Source organism: Neodiprion lecontei, chromosome 2 (genome assembly GCF_021901455.1).
Source record: "Neodiprion lecontei isolate iyNeoLeco1 chromosome 2, iyNeoLeco1.1, whole genome shotgun sequence".
Classification (NCBI taxonomy): domain Eukaryota; kingdom Metazoa; phylum Arthropoda; class Insecta; order Hymenoptera; family Diprionidae; genus Neodiprion; species Neodiprion lecontei.
The window spans coordinates 30,702,659-30,720,664 of NC_060261.1; the positions used below are offsets into that span (position 1 = coordinate 30,702,659).

Sequence of the window (18,006 nt, forward strand, 5' to 3'; positions counted from 1 at the left end):
CGTAGAGCTTCTTAAATTATTGAATTCTAAATGTACACGTATGTATGGACAATATGCGTCTGGTTCCCTACGGTTCAAGATAAAAAACGACGTGGGTGTATATGCATCAATAAACACGGACTAAAGTTGAGAAAACCAGATAGCATTTTAGACTGTACTCAACAATCGTATTATATCGTGAAGAATACCCTCTTCAGTCTCTCTAGAACTTTTCACTTATGCAAATTCGCATTCTCACAAATATTGACGGTTGAATGTACACTGAGGGTAAGAAATTCTTGAATCAACAAAATAGATATTGTTGGTGTCCATTAACTTCAATTTAGTATTCCTTATTTGGTTTAAATACGATGACTTCAATTCAACAATTTCGATTTAGTTAGTTTGTCAAAATGATTCAGTCAAGTGAATTCCTTAATTTAAAAAAAAAGCCTTTCTTATCGCGATCGAGTGAAGTATTGACTCGAGTGAACTTTTTCACGTGTTTCCGAAATTGAGTCAACTAAATACCAGTTCATATATTTGAAGTTTATGTATTGTTCCTCCAACTCGTATGTTTGCTGACAGAAAAAGTTAGATACTTCAAGTAAAATAAGTATATGAATCTAGCAAACAGAACATTTACATCGATAAATGCCACACTTTGTTGATCCAACCGGAGCTTAGTTGGCGTAACTGGTTGAATCAGTTGCACTAATTTGTTTACGAGGTAAAAGGAAAACCACATGCTTTGAAACACGCAGACAATATATTCATCGTTAACGTCAGTATACTAGTATTATAAGCGTAGTATTATAAGTAGCTTCAGAGATAGTTACAAAACCGGGTAGTCGGCCAAGAATTTGGTTACGGATAACCTAGGACAAATTAGACATCAAGCCTATAACAATTAAAGGGAACGTTATGCCATTATCCGACTCATCGAAATTGATATTGACGACGCGTAATTTAAAACTACTGAACATGTAAGGTTTATGTATGTATACTTCCTCATATTCGGCAATAATCTTTCGAGTGTGCCCTAGTAATGTCAAATTATCAAGTAAATTCCATAAAATTTAGAGTCAACAAAATTATAAAAAACATCATTCGAAGAATACATTTTGTGCATTTGAATAATTCTAATGTTCAGTCAATTCAATTTTTGTAACAACAAATTTTATTACTTCAACCATTGAACTCTTGACTCAACAAAACATGAATTTGACTCAACAAGCTCAATTTTTTTTTATTTCATATTTTTAAAACAAAACGATTGAGGTGCGTTCCATCACATTTTTAGTCATTACAATCGCAGATTTTTTTCATTCAAAATTCACATTATTCCAAGGAACTCATGCTGTGATACATCATACATGGTATTAAAGTCATACATCATCATACATAGTATGAAAGTTCGAAACCAAAGTTTGGATGTCGGATGTTCGGATGTTCAGAAAGTGACGTCATCCAAATTTTTTTTTTCTTGACGTCATCAATCTATATAGACGAATATCAGCTCGCCGAATTCCTCAGTCTGGCAACAACCGCGCAATAGAGCGGACGTACTAAAATCGCGCTCCGGAAATTTTGAGTACCGGGTTCTCAACCTCCTGGATCTTGCGCTCCGGGTCCGCTTCCTGGAGCCACTCGACTTCCATTACAAGCGATCTGTGGTTCCTGCGCTTCAGGTCCGCTACCTGGTGCAATTCGACTTCAGGGACAAGTGGTCCGTAGTTTCTGCGCTCCAGGTACGCTATCTGGTGAAACTCGTTTTCCAGGACAAGCGCTCCGTAGTTTCTATGCTCCAGGTCCGCTACCTGGTGAAAATCGACTTGCAGGACAAGCGCTCCGTAGTTTCTACGCTCCAGGTCCGCTACCTGGTGAAACTTGACTTCAGGGACAAGCGCTCCGTAGTTTCTGCGCTCCAGGTCGACTACCTGGTGAAACTCGACTTCCAGAACAAGCGCTCCGTAGTTCTGGCTATCCAGGTTCTTGACCAGGTGACTTTTGACCTTCAGGAATAATTTTTTGTAGTTCTGGCTGTCCAGGTCCTCCATCTGGTGGATTTTGACATCCAGGAAAAGAGCTCCGTAGTTCTGGCTGTCCAAGTTCTTGACCTGGTGACTTGACTAAGCGCTGCGTAGGTTCTCCGCTCCAGGTCCGCTTCCTGGTGAAACTCGACTTCAGGGACAAGTGCTTCGTGGTTTTGGCTGTCCAGGTCTTTGACCTGATGACTTTTGACCTTGTGGACTAATTTTCAAGTTTACAAGTTTGATTATTGAAAACGTCATGTTTCGTACAATCGAACCAATATGCATGCTTCAGATAACATTTTGAATCGGAAAAAAACCTAACGACCAGGATCAACAAATTGAAATTGGTGAGTGGTTGGCATTGTATACATAGGAATACATGATAATAACGTCGTTCAATTAGAGCTAAAATTGCTGTGCGTCGTGTTTCAAATCTGTTAGGACTTAGGTGATTGTTCTGTGGTATTTTTTGACGAAATTTATTGTCATAAACTCACAATACGTTATACTTACATGCATGTATAAACGTGATTTGTAGGATTATATAGAAAAAATCTTACGGGCAGATTCGGTTTGCGTCACATGCACAAAAACAGTGTTTATTCTGTATACTGTGAAGCAAATACCAGAATTTTTTGGGGAGTCATCGTGCCCCAGTCTCCCCTACAACTATATCATCTGGTAAAACACTGACAACGAGTAAGCGAGCGCACAAGCACAAAAACCAATTACACTAGGCATCCGACCCCGAGCGAGCTTTAGCGAGCGAGTGTTTTAATACTAGTCATGAATAAATAGATAGCACGATCATTCAAAAGCTTGATTCAATTCTATATTAATTTGTCAAAAGTATTTCGTCCGACAAAAGTATTATCTTGAATGAAGCAAGTATTGTGTTCGCCGCTTTTGACTACAGCATTTGTTGTTAGTTGAATCAAACGAATATCACTTGACTCAATTAACTCTTTCCCTCCGTGTACTCATCATATCTTACCGTGGAATTTATAAAAATTATTTCACTTTCCATGTCCTCGAAAATACCCTATAGATTCAAATAATTTGTAGGATGGTGTTAATTTTTTCTCTGCGAGGCCCCACCGTTTTATTTCATAGTCACAATGAACTATTTTCATCTGCACCATTAAATCAATTTTATGTATTGTCCTACAATTTGGACAATTAAGATTTCGCTACAGTATTGCGCAAACTCCAAAGCAAAGTAAATATTATGCTGAACTTCTTGCATCGATATCAGTTCTTTCCAAAGCTCTATCAATCAACGCACCCTCTGTCTGTATGGGTTTTCATTTTCGAGTAAGGATCACATGTGCTTTTTGGTGTGCGAAAAGTCTCTCTTTCCACTACGTCCATCGGTAGATCTCGTAGCTTAGCTCTCTGCAATTTAGCAGCCACGCTGTAGGCGGTTCTAAAATAAATGAAATTAAATCACTGACTGCAAGTCACCTGACACACCAAATACCCATGCACATATATGATATGTGCATAAGAAACACTTTCGAACTTACGGCAAGGGTTTTGGCTCGAATATTCGCTCCAGAACGTACGCTTGAGACTCCGTCATACTCAGGATGCCGAGTGAGAGGTCGGAGGCTTCAGAACTCGATGAAATCGATCTTGAAGGATCTTTATGATTTATCGTTTCCGGACTGACCAGGGTGTGACCTTATCGCATAAAAGGCGTGGTTGAAACATCGAAATATACGCGAAAGTACGAAAGGTCTGGTAATGAAATCCTTTTCAATGGCATACTATCGCTTTGAATTCCTGCGTCTACCATTGGGGTTATTTTGAACCGGAGAAAGGATGTCGTTTCGGTTTCCAAACCGCTATGATCGTAGGTAGATTCGTTTAGAGACTCCGTTATCCCCGGTGGATAATTCTCGGGGTACCGGGCTCCACCGGGTCCCAAAGGATGGGAAAGACGGATGAATCCATCCTCGGAGAACGCTTCACTCCAGGTCTGATAATGCTCGGGTATTTTGTCTGGTAGGATCATGCTATTACGACCAACTTCTAAGGGACTTGATTCGAACGCTAATTTCTTTATTGAATTATTCTGTAGATTCTGCCGGTGAGCTGATACAGCTGTGGCCATAGACGCAGAGATTTTTGAGAGCCACTTTTTATGCTCATTAATTTGCCACTCCTCCGGTACGGGCGGCTTTTTGCCAGCGGCGATCATTGATATTATCGTATCAGCTGTTGGACCTTTTGCCATCGTTTGTAGCGGCTCTGGACGTGGTGGCTGAAACGTATATGATATTTCATAGTGTGCAGTAAGAATGTTGAAATGGTATGTACATTGCTGTATTGAGTAAAAATGTTTACACCTCTAGAGGTTTAAGTTTGTTTTTCAAGCGAAAGTTCACGCTGATAAATTTATTATACAGCTTACGAATAGATGTGTCATAATTATTTTTTGGGTTTCCTTTATTCCAATAATGAGGTTTTGTATAAAACCTATCTGTATAACCAGTTATAGTAGATGACAGGAAATTGGCATTGGATGTACACATGAGGATATTAATTCAGAGACGGTTAGTTATTTTACGTTGGCGACGAAGATTCAGCTTGCAGTGCAAGTGTCAACCGGCCGCTACGTCCCAATCTGCGGTACCAATGTAAAATAACTAGCCGTCTCTGAATTAATATCCACACGTGTACATTGTATTTCAAATGGAAAATAAGGAGAACAAAGTGAACGAAATACCGAATGAAATTTTTCTCACAATCAGTGCAAATAAAGGCATTTTGAGTCAATGTTTTGATTTTAAAGTGAAAGGGTTAAACGCACCCGCGGTATCGAAGAGGGAGGCTTCGTCGGCCGTCGACGACACTGGAGACGAGCGGCGTCGGCATAAATAGACAAACCAGCGATGGGTCCAACGGCGCCCTCGTCCCTCGTCGCCCCGAAGGCTGGCATAGGGCGACTGTTTCGTCGAGACGTTAAAACGGTGCAGGTTCTCGTTACGTACTGCTTTCTTGGGGTTGATTGTGAATAGAGGGCTGCTGGATGTGACGGGTTTTCACGGTACGTGCTCGGTACAGCGTTCGGGTAATTGGCGCCGGCACGAACGATCTCCATCCGAGCAGCATCTTTCCTCGCAGTAACAATTTTCGGAGACGAGTGGTCGGCGAATGGCATGGTTATATAAGCTGACGGAGGTTTCCCCGACGGAACAGGTTTTTTATAGCTTTCGGAAGATTCTGTAGCAGTGCTCTTGCAAGTCGGCTTTCATCTTTGTCCGACTCCATGGTTTTCGCACGTTTTTAACTTTTTACGGATCACGATCATTCGTATCGTCACGTCTAACTACATTTTTTCGTTTTATTATTTCCTTCCTGCCAGCTGATTTTTCCGCATGCCGTTCAATCGTTCCTCTTTTCTTTGAACGTTACGATAACGGATAATAAACGCCATCGGCTGATGGACAATTGAACGAGGGATAAAATGGGGGTGAAAATTATACTTTAGAACTTTATGAAGACTGAATTATGCATTATAGTGACACAAATCAAGGGTCTAATAATGTATTTGTACATACATCGCTTACTGCAAAAAATTCATTATTTATATTCTTGGATTATTCTTAAAAAACGAATCTCTACGACATTGCGGGATGAAGTCAATTGCAGTTCCGCTACTCTTTTTCTAAATTGATCTGCCATTACAGACGTTTTAACGAAATCATTAACAACAATTTAGTGTGCTCAGCTTGGCCAACTGTAATTTCAAGTATCTATACACAAGTGGCTTCTACGAATAGCATTGATAAACTGTATTTGAGGTACTTCCTGTACCGCATTACTATCTATATACGCATAGATAACGCGTTGTTTGTCTTCCTTCGTGGAAAGGATTTAATTATATTTTACAGGCAGTTACATGTCGGTGGTATTAAAGCTGTTCGTAGATGAGTGTTACGAGTCAGTTACAGACTGCAGTCCGTTGATGTGTGTGAATAATAGTGGATTTAAATTGATGATAAGTCGTACAAAGAACGTTTACCGTCCGCTCGAGCTAGGCAAACGTTATCTCTGCCAGCGACAAGAGTTCGTTGTTTTGGAATCTAATCTTACTTGCAAAAACGTCTTAAGCGTGTGTTGATAACCCGCGCTGACGCTAGAGAGCAATTTCTTAACTACCGAGTTTGCGTGAACGGTTCTAATCCGACTCTACAAATACCGGTAAAGTATGGATATCGAGTTTAGTAGTTGACCTGGCACAATGAAATCAGCACTCTGCTTATTGCTCGGTCTATTGGCTCTGTGTTTGCATATTTCTGATGCTATATCTCTCTCTGTAGTTGAACGGACAGATTATTTGAACGATCGACCGATCATCGGTGAGTATGACAAGTAATAGTGGGGAAAAGAAAATAGTGGAAAAAAATGAAATCAGAGACTTCTAGTGTACATTACTGAATCGCTGTGTATAATGCTGTCTATTTATCAACTGGTTGCATATCTCTAATCACGTTGCATCGTTTATCAAGGGATTTTGACGCAGGAAATCAGCTACTCGCTTAACCTGAAGTATCCGAACCAGTACGAAAGTTATATCGCTGCATCTTACGTGAAATTTGTCGAAGGTGCCGGAGCTTTAGCCGTGCCAATATGGTAAGAGTTATTTCGTAGCGTAATAACGAACATAGCTGGATGCTCTAGAAGCGCATGCGCCTGTGTATCTGTGTGTGTCACGATCGTGAAGCGCGAACAGCGGTTGTACAAGAGTCAATTAACATGTGGCCGATTTTCGCGCGAAATGTTGCCCACACAACGTATATTTAATTACCAGCCAAATGCCTACATAAAGCGTACATTAATTCTCTGTTTGACAGGATCGGCAAAGACGAGTCTTACTACGAAGACATTCTCAGCAAAGTAAATGGGTGAGAAGTGGAACGATATTTAACGCTACCTTTCCACGTGACCCGGATTCTCTAACGCAAATCTTGGTTAATTTTCAGTGTTCTTTGGCCAGGTGGTAGCTCGTATTTTAACGTGAGCGATGGATATGCCGAAGCTGGAGCGATTATTTACACGTAATTATACGACCACACTGCCATCATCTGACGTAAACGTCAAGTGAGGGTGTAAAATGATAATTTCTTGATTTAATTTTCCACGCCATGCAGTATCGCTACAAGACTCAACAATCAGGGCGACTATTTTCCAATTTGGGGTACGTGTTTGGGCTTCGAATTGATGACTTACGTAGCGGCCGGTGGTATCGAGCATCGAACCGATTGTTCAAGTAACAAGCAGGCCTTGCCTCTGGAATTCGTATCGGGTGAGTGAAATCCTTGAGCACCTAATTCACACGTGGAAATCTATTTTTGGTCATCAGGGTAAACCGTGATTTTTCTGATAAGTATTTACTGACTACTATTTGTTCACGATAATTGCGAAATCATGAATCAGAGTACAAGTTTGAGGAATTGAAGTTGAGTAGATATCGATCGTGATACAAAAGACCGATTTTAATCTGATATCGTGCGTTTTTTGTGATACCAGTTTTAAATTTTACTGTCGTATTTTATCAACAGATTTCAAGTCTAGCCGGATGTTCGAAAATGCTTCGGAAAAAGTAATTGATATTTTATCAACTTACGACGTAACGGCAAACTTCCACCAGTACTGCGTCACTCGAGATGTTAGTATGCAATGTTTTTTTACAAATTGTAACTTACTGGCAAATGACTTTGAAAATTTTTGCAATACGTTCTACAGGACTTGAAGAAAGTCAATCTTACTTCGGTGTTCAGGGTAATGTCGGTTAATCACGATTGGAACGGGCTTGAGTTCATATCCAGTATTGAGCACGTCGAGCTGCCTTTTTACGGGATACAATTTCACCCTGAGAAAAATTTGTACGAATGGGTAGCTAATAAGAATATCCCGCACAATCCAGAGGCTTCACTCGCGAGTCAATACTTCGCCAATTTCTTCGTTAACGAGGGTAAGGAGATGAAATTTTGTTCAACTGTCTTGGACTTGGAAAAATGTCATTTTTTATAGAAATTTAAACGTACATGAACTTTTTTCTTTCAATGCATTTATTATTTTCAGCGAGGAAAAATTCACACTCCTTTCCCAACGGCACTGACTTGGACGAACTGATATACAACTATCAGATCACTTTCACTGGGCGAAAGAATTCTTCGTTTATGCAGACTTATATGTTCACGAATCTGACGACAACAGATTGAATTACCGTCAGTATGATTTTCGAAATAGAAAGAAGTTTAATTAATACGGTAAAATGATATTATGTTCGCAACTGAAGAAATGGATTTTTGGTGAAATGGACGGAGAAATATAGCTGGTGGAGTAATTCAAAAAGAAGTAAGTTTTTTCATTGATGTTGGATGTAAGAGTCTTCAAAATTTATCTATTACTGCCAGAGGTAAATTTTCAGTTTTATCTCATTTCCGCAATTTTCTTAAAGTACGACTCACTCAATGCTGTTCGGTGGGATACGATCAAAGGAAAATTCGTAGTATCAGGATTTTCTTGAATTTGATTAATTTTTAAAATGATCGTTTGGTTCGAAAAGTGTTTGAAACAATCGCTACTGAACGTGTAACTTTCAGTTTGAGTCCTGAACAAAATACAAAGTGTTTGCTCAAAGTTTAATACGCGTACATAAAATAAAAGTAGCGTAAAGTGGGTGGTGACAATTTTATTCCGGAGTTTTTTCGCGACGTAAAATCTATTGACCGCTCGACTGTGCAATCGTGCTTAAAAACGTGACTCGTTCCCGAAGAAATAAAGTAATAATAATAACAATAACTACAATAACGATAGCGATATTCATTTCAAAGCATTAAAAACAACGCACCCTTCACCGAATGATTGTATACGTGAATTTACCTACCACACACACAAATCGTACCCAACACACAAGTCTAGGCAAACTTTTCCATCACGGAAAACGTGACGCACTTATAAAGCTTACCGGGTGTTCCCGAACTTGACTAATTGCTTCTAACAAGTTGATATTTCTTTCACGCCGGTAGTTCAAGGGGTTTTTAAAATCCGGGAATATTCCAAGTCTCTTGTACATGGACAATTCATACCTTTCATTACACCGTAAGCAAAGCTTTATCCAGCTTACTTCGTGATTAAATGATTAAAGTTCAGATTTCCTGCGTTATTCAAATGTAGTACGTACATTAAATCGTGTTTACGGGAGCAGAAACAGGGAAGAAGTGCGTCACGGGGGATGAAGCGGTTCCGATTTGCGTGGAAAAAAAAAACAGTTCCTAAGCTTTTAATTAAGGTAATCAAAAATCTGATTAATTAAATCCATCCAAGTCCGCCTTCTTACTCGGTGTGGGAAGCAGCTGTGAGCTCGTGTTGCGCGCTATATTTTCTTCGGCACGTCAGAAAGCCGTATTTTAATTTGCTTCAGAAATTGTTCTCAACTGTCGAGAAAATCATTTAAAACGTGTCAGAGTGGATTCACCTGTGAAAGCGTAAGTACCATCCGTTGTGAGGAGATCGTAGTCACGCGATGATACGAATAAGAACTTTAACTACATTTCAGTGTATCCGTAAATTTGTTTCTCATTTTTTTTTTTTTTTTTACTTTCTTGAAGAGTAAAATTCACATTCATTGTCTTTTATATATCCATGTAATTATTGACTGTAATATTGAAAAAAAAGATATATATCTTTTGCGATTAGATATTTTAAAACGATGATGCAGGAACAAAAAGCAATATTTTTCCCTTACGATGTTGGATCGATCATCTCTCGAAACGGTGTAAAACATCGATGAAAGGTGAAGTCGGTAATAAAATACAGTCGAAGTAAGGAAATTATTTTTTTTTTTTTAATTGAATCGTTATTAAGTACATGAAAAAAATTCAATTACCTTAGATATTTTGTTAATAAGTTGAAACTTCTACGTGAATACCCATTGCGATCAAGATACCAGAACCAGGTATAAAAAAAGAAAAACAATCTGTGATTTTGGATTTTCGAGGCTCAAGTGTCAGACGCTGATTGACTCCTAATTATAGCGTTCAACAGTTGCAGCTTTTGATGGTACAAAATTGCAGAGTGGGAAGGCCTTGATTTACGTTAGCACGAGGTACGTATGAAAACGTAAAAACAAGGGGAATATAAATAATAAAAACGAGGCAATTCAAAGAATTCTTGGAGTTTCATTTCCATCGTCTGAATTGTTCTTGTACGGTCTCATTTTATTTTATCCGCACCCGCCGCAAGCTGTTTTCAGTCTTCTCGATTCCGTTTTACCCTGGTTTTATATATTTTCTTTTCCTTACATCAATTTTCAAAATATTCAATTCGTTATTGAATTATGATTTACATTCACATTGCGTAGGCGATGCTTGATTTCTGTGTATTTCATAGGACAGTTCCTCGGTCTTCTATTGTTCAAATCGTTTCCCTGTTTTTTTTTTTTTTTTTTTCAATAATAAATATAAATTCTCCCTTCTACCAACCAAAGATAAATTGGCAAGATCGAATTTGCCCTTCGCCTTTCGGGTATTGGATCCTGTTTTTTCAGTATAAATTACGGTAAATCGTTTAACGGGACGGATACATTCGATACTAACACTTCTCCTCTGAGTGGGCGAAAAAAATTGAAACTATAATAAATTGAAGTGTGTCAAAGCGGTGAAATGAAAAATTGCGAAAAACTGAGGTATTTGTAGTCTTAAAATTTCTTCAAAAGTGTTTTTTACACAACAAGCCAATAAGTATTTGTAGCTCGTAATTAGATCTATGTAATCTGATTGAAACCGAAGATAAATATTTGCTAATGACAATTTGTAATCGAGATCAAGCAAGGCAGGGAACAAAGCTTTAATTGATTCCAGTGATACCTTTTCGAGAATTACTCTTTCTCTAATTAGCGATATACTTCCATTTCAAAGAAGATTATATATATATTTACATATACATATATATTATATATATATATATATATATAAATCAGTCGTTAGGTAATTGGAAGGAAAACCGTGCCCATTGCGTACGAGTCCTATAATTTGACGTCAAAGATGAATAGAGCAGCCCTTAGCAAATCACGCGCCTAAATTATAACCCATAACAACGTTCACGTGATTCGGGAGAAAATCTAATTCACAATCACGTGTCACCTAGTCACGTTATTAACTATGGTGTATTTGAAAATGCGATTTGAGCTCTACTGTACCCATATTCCTCGAGTCAGTCACGTGCTATCTACCACGCTGAATACACATTCCGCGCTCCAACGCATGTGTAATATCGTACTCGAGCCAACATCATTTATATTAATAAAGTATAATTTATCTAACAAGCGTATTGTTGAACAATGTCCACCTCACCTGTATCTCGAAATCCTTTCGCACTGTACGTGCTTGACAAATTTTCATGAAATAACTTGGCACGCATCTTATTACATCGTCTAACGGTTGTAGCGGCAAATTCACCGCATCGGATAATTGTTTCAGATTGAGTTTCAATAAAATGTCTGATCTATTATTGTCCGATCGAAAAATAATCACCCTCCACAATCTCCCGATTTTATTTTTATATCTTTAGTCATTGATCCTCTGCGTCGCAATTTGACTGAAACTTAATATACGGCCTGATTAGATTTGACGGTGAACGTCGGAGAAATCGTGCGGTGGATATCGTATTTAGGGTAGACGGAATGTAGTGAAAATATTTAAAAAAATAAATGACGTACGTACTCAGAGAAGAAGCGTTTATTCAACTACCGTATGTATGCGTAGGTTGGTATCGGCATGTACGTGGGTCTTGTGTTTTTTATCATGAAATTAAGGGAGCTTTCCAGTGTGACAGCCCGAAAAATCGCTGTTTTTCACGATTTTTTTTTTTAAAGAAAAAATAATCTAATCGGTCTGGTTTTTTTTTTGTATATTAATTGGATATTGAAGAATACAAAACAATTTTTTAAAGATCGATTTATTTATTAATTAATATCTATAAAAATGATGAAACAATTGTTGCAGAAAATGCACTTGGATGTGGTGTCCACGTTGGGGGTCACAATTTTGATCTGAAACAAAAAACCCAAAAAGATTATTGATCGGTATATAATTGGCTTTCGTGCTATGGAGGCTTTTTTCTTTTTTTTTTTTTTTGCAAAAATGGCGCCGGTTTGAACAAAAAGTAACGATTTTAGCATTTTTTTTGGCAGTTTTTTTTATAAAAAAATAGGAAGATGTCAAAAAAAAAAAAAAAGCTTCCATAGCACGATAAACAATGACGTTAAGTATATTGTGTAAAAAATTCAACTCGATAGCTTTAAAACTCTGCCCTCCAAGTTGGACACCGTTTTGAAAAATGCTGTTTCGAGAAAAACGCGTTCAAAGTTTCAAGTGAGGAAATTTTAGGTAAATCGTTTACTTACGGTCAATCAGCGATACCAGGTCCATATAATATCCCTTCTGCTTCTTCGAAAAGATCGTGCTCAATGGATTGTTCAGTCCGACGAGCTCTCCTCGCCTCTTTGCTATCCAGGGACGCCCAGCGGTTTGCTTGGGTGATGCGCGCATTCTTGTACTTAGCGGCGAAATCTGCGGCGCTCGGCCCTATCGTGCATCCCATCGTCTCCAAAATTTTTGAAATTGGGTCGTAACCTTCATTGAAGGTGCACACAGCACACTGCGTAGCGATTTCTACTATCTGCTTGCCGCAGAATACGTGCTTTGGGGCTAGTTGCCACACACAGTGATTGAAGCTCTCGTTATTGTTTTGAGTGTTCGCGCCCGTATACCGCTCTTTTTTTAAAAATCGAGTGCGACAAAAAAATAAGTCGCGCGACTAATTTACGGCTAATTAACGGCAAATTATGCAATAGTCCGAATTCACATTTTCGACAATTGGCGAACCAAGTTCATGTACGTGCAGGTAGGAACGAGACAATAGAAATGACGGCCGCACGGGCAGACGGCCGACGCGGCAGCTGTAGCGCTCCGTTGCCTTCTTCCAAGAAATGCTGTACAGTAACCGAAATAATCTGAATTTCGGCATGAAAATTTCAGGGAATATTCGGAAGAGTGTATACTATTCGATAAAGCAAAAAAAAAAAAATCGATTTTTTGAAAATTTCACACTGGAAAGCTCCCTTAAGTTGCGAAAGGTACGTGGGACGGTACCTTTCAACCTGACAAAGACCTTCCCCAATTCACGCACATCTCGGTGTGATGGATGTTTGCTGCGAAGACGTCGTTGCCAAAAAACAAAGAGGCAACAGAAAGGTAGATTGATCAATGTTTTCGTTTTCATGCTAGTGTCTAACGAAACTGTTAAAATTACATCCAGTTTGAAACGTCCTTCTTGTGTTATTGACGCCTTATTATTAACAACGTGATCATTATTGCAAAAACATGTACCATTATTTCAAAAAAAAATACAAGCAATTTTTTGGCTTATTACAATGAATAAAAGCTCATATTATTCGTAAATGAGATTCTATGGAAAACGTCACAATTTCTTGCCGAATCATAACTTAGTCATTTGTGTAAGTTGTAACGATCTTAAATAATTTTTTTATTACCTAATTTCAAAGTTCAAGGAAAAAATTAGCCTCAAAATGTTTGTAGGTCATTCGTTTCCGAATAAAATGAGTTCTTTCTCGTTCGAAAAAGCTAGACGAATTATACTTGTATGGATTTATCGGTGAACAATTAATAGAAAAATGTGAATTATCTAGATTTGTTAATGATAACAAGGTCTTTGCTCACAGATGAGATTAGGCGTTGAAAAATCTTTTTCTGGATCGTGGGGACTTTTTTTTTTACCATACTTTAGGTTACATGTATTTTAGACCTGACTGCATACATGCTATAAATTTTAACGTGACCGATAATAGTGATCATTGGATTTATTTCTTTTGCATGAACGAAAAAGTGCTGGAGTGAAGAAGGAGTACATTTCAGCACTTTGTGCGATCGGCATGCGAGGTTGGTAGCACAAAAAACGAGAAGAAAACTTGACTCTTACATCAATTTTGTTGCGTCGCTGTAAAGTTTTCTTGAAAAAAAAAAAAAAAAACAACCCCAATCGAAGGTGCGCTCGTACTGTGACCTCACTCGACGAGGTGATGGGTATCTGGGGACGGGGTTTAACCCAGTTCGGGATGAACCGTTGAGCTGGAGCAGAGGATGGTTTTAGGCAAGGATGCGATGCAATGGTATACGGAGTCCGAGTTGTGGTTGCGCCTTCGCGATCAAATACATAAATACAATACACATTTGAAGTGGTCTTGAGCCGATTGCATAGCGGTTCCTATTAGCACGAAGTGATCTTCTCGCATACAACAGCCCTCAATCACGTTGGCATTAATTTTCGTGTCACATTCGATGGAGGCTGGATGGAGGACGGATGACATGGCAATTAGTGCTGGGTCAGATTTCCGTTCGATGAATAATAGCTGCTACTCGAAATTTTTTCTGAATCACGTATTATATAGTTTACAGTATGATAATATCTTCCGTTTCACATTTTACGGTCAGATTATAGGGCATTTCTATAAAGTGTTGACTGTTCATACGTTGGAAGCTGGGCACGCTTTTCAATGGGGTACATATAGAGGTATGTGCATGTATACGCATAATAGATGTCCCATAGATCAATGAATGCATGTACACGGTTGAAAAGTTCGAAGAAGTTCATTCTCAACTTGTGCCGTAAAATAGAAAGTGAAAAAATAAAATGGCCTGTATTTATTTCAACTACAATCCCATTTGCAATCTAAAGAATTTTAACAACCTGCCATCATTCTCGGAATTATATGCGAATTTTATAAAAACTTTTCGAATGTTTCAACAGCAGCAAGCTGGCAAGCTTAATCGATTAGTCGGCAGCTTCGGTTAATAGTTTTTTCGATTGATCGATTAATCGACGACTTCGGTTAGTCGTTTTTCGACTCGGTTTCGATTAATAATTTTTCCCATTAATCCAGATTTCCTCTTTATAATTCTGCAGGTCAATCGTTATACGAATCTGAACCATCGGTTAATTGGAAAAACGATCAAACGAAGAACTCAATTAATCGATTAATCGCACAGCACTAGTGGAAATATTAACCCTTCCGCGTTTAACACGACGGTGTGTAATTGACGATGCCCAGACTTTCGAATCGGTTGAACGTTGTAAATTTCCACCTCGCCACCCTTAACCAAGGGTTGGCAAACATCGGGGGATGGGTTTCGTACCAGTTTCGCTGAGTGTCGTACAGGGCGAGGGATGCGCGCGAGGTGAAGAGGAACTGCCCTACTCTGAGGTCAGCGTTCCCGTTACCCGAGGGTCGGGATGGCTTGGCGCCCTGCGGTATCCGGAGGCGCGTCGACGTCGAGGCTGGTTACCATGGAAACTTGACGTCACCGTGACGTCACGCTTTCGCAGTGGAACGTATTGCATCCTCCGAGAGGTGGTTGGGACTCATTGAATGTGGCGGCTACCCAACATGGATAGTTCCGTTTTTTACGGTCACCAAAAATTCCGATAAATTGTGTATCTTGACTGCGGGAAAGGTCGGAATATTTTTGCTATTGCAAGATTAAAGAAAAAAAAAAAAAAAAAACAACAACAATAATCGCACACGCAACTATTTGGTGTGATTGTAGTTGATAGTACTACATTTCCTTGCACAGGTTATTGCGACATTAAATAGAGTCAATTTAGTTTACTTCTAATAGTAATAAACATACCTTTTCGTATACTGCAGAATTATATATTTTTCAATTGCGGTAAGAAATGAAAATGGTTAGGGACTGTACAAAAGTAACGACGACTAGAAATTTCGCTCATTGTCAGTCTAGTCGTGTCTTACTAATAGCATTTATATTAGATTTATATTAAGGGGCATGATAATTATTCGACGGTAAGTTAGTGGTGGCTGAAGTTTGAAGGAGTTCGGTAACTGCTTTAATCACGTCCAATATCGTTGAATTTGAAAATAAATAGAAAAACGTACTGCATTGAGAATAAAAAATTACGTAACGAGCTTTCGGCCTGAAAATGAGTCCTGAGAGCAAGTAATATTCAAGTGTTTGCTTATTTGTTCTTTTTTTTCCAAAGAAACCGGACTAGGATAAAATATTTTTACAGCCCAGAAAATTAAAAGATGAGATTTTACTAGATTTGCATATTATGATCTGCAAAGATTGAATCACCGCCGATAATTTCCAGATGAATACTGCCTGTACAAAAACTTTTTAATCAAGTTTTTTATCTGACGATATTACGCGAGAACGGATGTACGGTTTTGAATGACTTTGGTCTCAATCGATACGCTTCTTCCCCTAACTTAGATCAGCTTGAGTAAAATCAGACGAGCAATCTCTAAATTGATAGTGAGAATAACTTTTCGAATCGCGTAAAAATTTGGATAAAGCTATTATAAAAGTATGTAGCTATCTGTGACCATGGAAGTTTCCCGATATTTGCTGCAACCCCCGGGAATCCCAGGGAAGTTGGCTGGGAGAGCTTCCTGATACTATAACTACGCCCTCCTAAGTAGGGCACGTTGTCGGACGGCCTTCTCAATGACGAGTGTGACGTCATTGCGCTGGAACAAAACTGGGTCAAACTGTATCGCTAAGGGATGAAAGGGACCGAATGGCGGCGGAGAAAAGGGAAGAGAGCCACCGACAATCCAGGCATTATGAATTGTACACGTAACTATGGGGCTTGTATGGATTTGTGATTTGGCGTTGTGACGCTTCGCTGAAATGGAGGACGTGGTCAAGCAGTCGGTGGGTCAAAAATCTCTACTTTTCAATAAATTTATGTCGAGGCAATCGTACCTTGTGTAATTGTCAAAATCTTGTACTCATAAGCTGCAGGGATTTCTTGAAAAACACGAAAATAAAAATGACTGGAATTATAAATAAACGCTAATTGTAAGATATCGATGCTTCGTTTCAAATCACTCGACAATTTAATTTAAGAAGTTGGCAAATTCGTTTAATTTCACGTTACGATTGCGCTAATTTCATTTAGAAGACTATTTTCTTTAATACTAATGATGCAGGTTTTCTTTTTCTGTCAGTGGTCATTTCAGCATTGCCATTTTTCGATCACAATCAAATCAGGGGCACGGTTTTGAAGAAATTGACTAACGACGATACCAACATGTTAAGAAGAGTGTTTCAGTGATTCTGTTGAAATTAGTCTTCAGTATGTAACCAGACACCATAGAGTGAAATTGAGATAACATACCAAACTTTTGAAACGATCGTTCGGAATGAAGGACCGATATCTAAGCTTTTGTTTACAAAAATTATACCGTCTCGTATTTTGTATCGTTAATGAGACCTTCGTAGCTTACGGACCTAATCGTTTGATGAATACTTAAAGCACGACTATCTCGTTACAAAATAATTAAAAAGTGTCGATCAATTTTTAGGCAAATAAACTCCTTAAACCGGCAGGAACCATTGCAATGACTTGAAAAGGAAGGCATTAGTATTTGTACTAGAATTACTGTAGAATGCAAATTTCTCTATTCGGTTCAATCACATAGTTCACAATAAAATAAAAAGGTATACAAGTACACAATTTAAGTGATACAATTGAATTTCCGGAAACTATGTGTACATTTATGAATGTATTGAGACGAAATTCGTCTTGGCGGTAAATTGATCTGACTGACCGACTCTTCCAGTTATTTTGTATGATGATTGAGAAATTCGAAGTACAGTGTCCTACGAGGAATATGTTTCTATACCGATAAATATTGTATGTTTTTCGCCAATTCTTCTATTGACACGTCGGGTAAAATCCTCCGAAATTGATTCAGCGAATTTTTCCCAAAGAAAATCTGTATCAACAGGATGGCGATGAATCAAAATACGAACAAACAGCCTTCGTAATCCCCGCTGCGTCGTTATTTCTCTAATCTAACTAACAAATAAAAAATAATCTCGTCAAGATTTTAGCACTTCAACACCTGGAAAAATCCGGAAAATCATCC

At 38.6% G+C, this 18,006-nt stretch overlaps 1 protein-coding gene across 1 annotated transcript; it reads left to right on the top strand.

The window, feature by feature from the left end:
- Positions 1-6,095: 6,095 nt before the first annotated feature.
- Positions 6,096-8,384, top strand: LOC107217796 (gamma-glutamyl hydrolase). Its single transcript, XM_015655461.2, has 8 exons — positions 6,096-6,382; positions 6,533-6,656; positions 6,878-6,928; positions 7,007-7,081; positions 7,175-7,329; positions 7,586-7,692; positions 7,770-7,998; positions 8,109-8,384. The coding sequence occupies exons 1-8, from the start codon at positions 6,265-6,267 to the stop codon at positions 8,246-8,248; spliced, it is 999 nt and encodes a 332-aa protein (XP_015510947.1). The 5' UTR covers positions 6,096-6,264; the 3' UTR covers positions 8,249-8,384.
- Positions 8,385-18,006: the final 9,622 nt, after the last annotated feature.